This window comes from Nicotiana tabacum, chromosome 6 (assembly GCF_000715075.1).
Source record: "Nicotiana tabacum cultivar K326 chromosome 6, ASM71507v2, whole genome shotgun sequence".
NCBI lineage: Eukaryota > Viridiplantae > Streptophyta > Magnoliopsida > Solanales > Solanaceae > Nicotiana > Nicotiana tabacum.
This window is the reverse complement of record NC_134085.1, coordinates 138,496,577-138,498,900: the sequence shown is the minus strand read 5'-3', so window position 1 is coordinate 138,498,900 and position 2,324 is coordinate 138,496,577. Positions and strand designations below refer to the sequence as shown.

The 2,324-nt window shown below is 38.4% G+C and overlaps 1 protein-coding gene across 1 annotated transcript; it reads left to right on the top strand.

The window, feature by feature from the left end:
* The first annotated feature begins 300 nt into the window (after nt 1-300).
* LOC107768814 (putative membrane-associated kinase regulator 2) lies at nt 301-2,081 on the top strand. The gene is made up of 2 exons (XM_016587966.2): nt 301-1,580; nt 1,691-2,081. Exons 1-2 carry the CDS (start codon nt 347-349, stop codon nt 1,771-1,773), a joined length of 1,317 nt encoding a protein of 438 aa, XP_016443452.2. The 5' UTR covers nt 301-346; the 3' UTR covers nt 1,774-2,081.
* The last annotated feature ends 243 nt before the right edge of the window (nt 2,082-2,324 follow it).

The window sequence follows — 2,324 nt, the reverse complement described above, 5'->3', positions numbered from 1 at the left end:
ACCAGCTTATTACACCTGCCAGTGACCTATAGTTCAGGGTTTCAGGCTCATAATTAGTCATCATAAAGGTAGTTTTTTCTGTGAATTAAATTGAGCTATATTATTTGTTGGGTAGACTGAAACTTTCAATCTTGGAATAGGGAACGTTGAGAGTGTTGGACCAGTAAAAGGCTGTAAAAATCAAAAGTAAAGTTTCTGATATTTATTGGAGGTTACCCAAATTTCAGACTTTTACTCCGTAATTTTAACCTCTAGTCCATAGTCTGTAATCGTGCATACGCGGACGCACGAGAATTGTAGTAGGGGAGTATCTGCTTTTCTAATTAACTGAAACTCTGCTCCTCACATGACGATGGTCGATGGCTCTATCTCTCTACCTATAAAAACGTCGATAACAACAAATCTTTGCACTACTACTCTTCAGTCTTCTTCTCTTTTCATTTCAAAAAGTAGAGAAGCTTACATCAACTCTCTGCTTTCACGAAACTCCATTCTCATTATATATAAAGCACCATATTTAAGCTCTATTTGTACGTTCATTCTTCTTGCACTTTTCCTCATTGCTCACTTGCCTTTTTCTTACATTCAAAACCTCTGTACGAAATCCATGGATGCTTTTAACATACTCAAATTCTGGCGCACTGCCGCCGTTAGAGATATCGTCTCTGATCTTGATTCTGTTAATAATTTCGTCGACACTGTCGATTACTTACACAACCGAGCACTGGAGACTGATGAAAAAACCAATGACGACGAAGACTCGTTCTTCGATTTGGTGTTCACAGGACACCCTAAAGAAAACAACAACTCCAAGTCTGTTTCTGAAACAGGCCCCCTTGACGATTCTTCTGTAAAGCAAGGGAAGAGCAAACTCAATCTTCCTGAGTCTCCTAAAGATGTGTTTTTTAAACCAAAAGCTTTTCCAGTTGACTCAAACTCCAAGCCTCTTTCTCCGAATTATATACTCAGATCAGCTCCCAAGTTTCGCGTCTGCTTCTTGGGCTTCAGGAAGTCAAAGCCGGAGAAAGTGGGCATTAACGATTCTTCTGCGGCCAGTCCAAAGATTCAAGTCGGCCAGAAACTATCGCCTAAGGCAGAGAGCACTCGATTTACGGTGAAATGCAAGGTGGAGGAGGTTCCAGCCAGCTGTATTTCCTTCAGATACAATAAAAGTTCAAAAGGAAACCAAGTTCAACAAGAAGAAGACGATTCTTCAGTTAAAGACTCGTCAAAGCAAGATATGCCCAAATATTTGAAGTTAATGAAGCCACTGTACTCCAGAGCTTCCAAAAGGTACACCGACAATATAAAAATATCAGACAATGTTTCAAGAGCAGGTCAATTGTGTTCTCCGTCAATGCAATCATTGAGCTTACCCAGAAAATCATCAGAAGAGGGAAAACAGGGGAGCCGAGTTGCTGTACTTGGAGTTGTTCGTAAACAGCTAAGGAAGAGCCGGTCGACGGCGTCATTCGTTGCGTCGCCGATGAACCGGAGAGACGATTCACTGCTGGAGCAAAATGACGGAATCCAAGGTGCTATTCTTCATTGCAAAAGGTGCTACAGCTCAGCCGCAAAAGGTGAATACCCTGTTTGTCAAAAAAAATTCTGTTCTTAATCCTTTTTTGTTTTGTTTAATAGTATGTACTATATTCGACTAATATTAATTCTTAATTTGACTCTTCAACAGACTGTTCGATGTCATTATCAAGATCTACAAATGAAGATCTGTCAAGAGCCTCTTCTGAGGAGCTGAACAGATGGAGTATTTGAATAAACTCATCATTTTGAAACTAAATAGATTGCGGGAACTGAAAAATTACTAGATACAGAGGCTTTGTATTGTTCCCTTTGCTAGTATCAGTATTTTTGAATATTACAAACGGACTAACAGAGTACTGTTGTTAGTACATCACTTGAATGAATAGTTTTTGTTTGTGTAAAGTGACTGAGGAACAAATGTAGTATGATTTCTTAACATCTTTAAGTATGACTAATCTTTCAGAGGTTTTCTGTTGTGAAGTGTAAATGTTCAATTTGGTCATTATTATGTTTTAGGTTCCAATTTCCAAATAACTTGCTCAAATCTAAGTTGTCATTATTACCAGAATATATAAACGTTACTGCAGTGCCCGATTGCGCGTGCCTTTATCTTATGTTTTTGTTTTTCTCCAATTTATATTGTTTCACCCTGGTCTTATAGCAGAAAGTGATAAATATGAGACGACTGTAACATGTTGGTGCATCTTAACAAAGAATGATACTAACTTTAATTAGGCTGAATAGATTGGCGGCTCCCCAAACTTGAGTAATTTTTTTCTTTT

Excerpts from the sequence above, each read along its gene's own strand:
- LOC107768814 (XM_016587966.2), top strand. The coding sequence starts at position 347 with ATGACGATGGTCGATGGCTCTATCTCTCTACCTATAAAAACGTCGATA. Across the intron at positions 1,581-1,690 it reads CTACAGCTCAGCCGCAAAAG|ACTGTTCGATGTCATTATCA; the intron begins GTGAATACCCTG and ends ACTCTTCAACAG.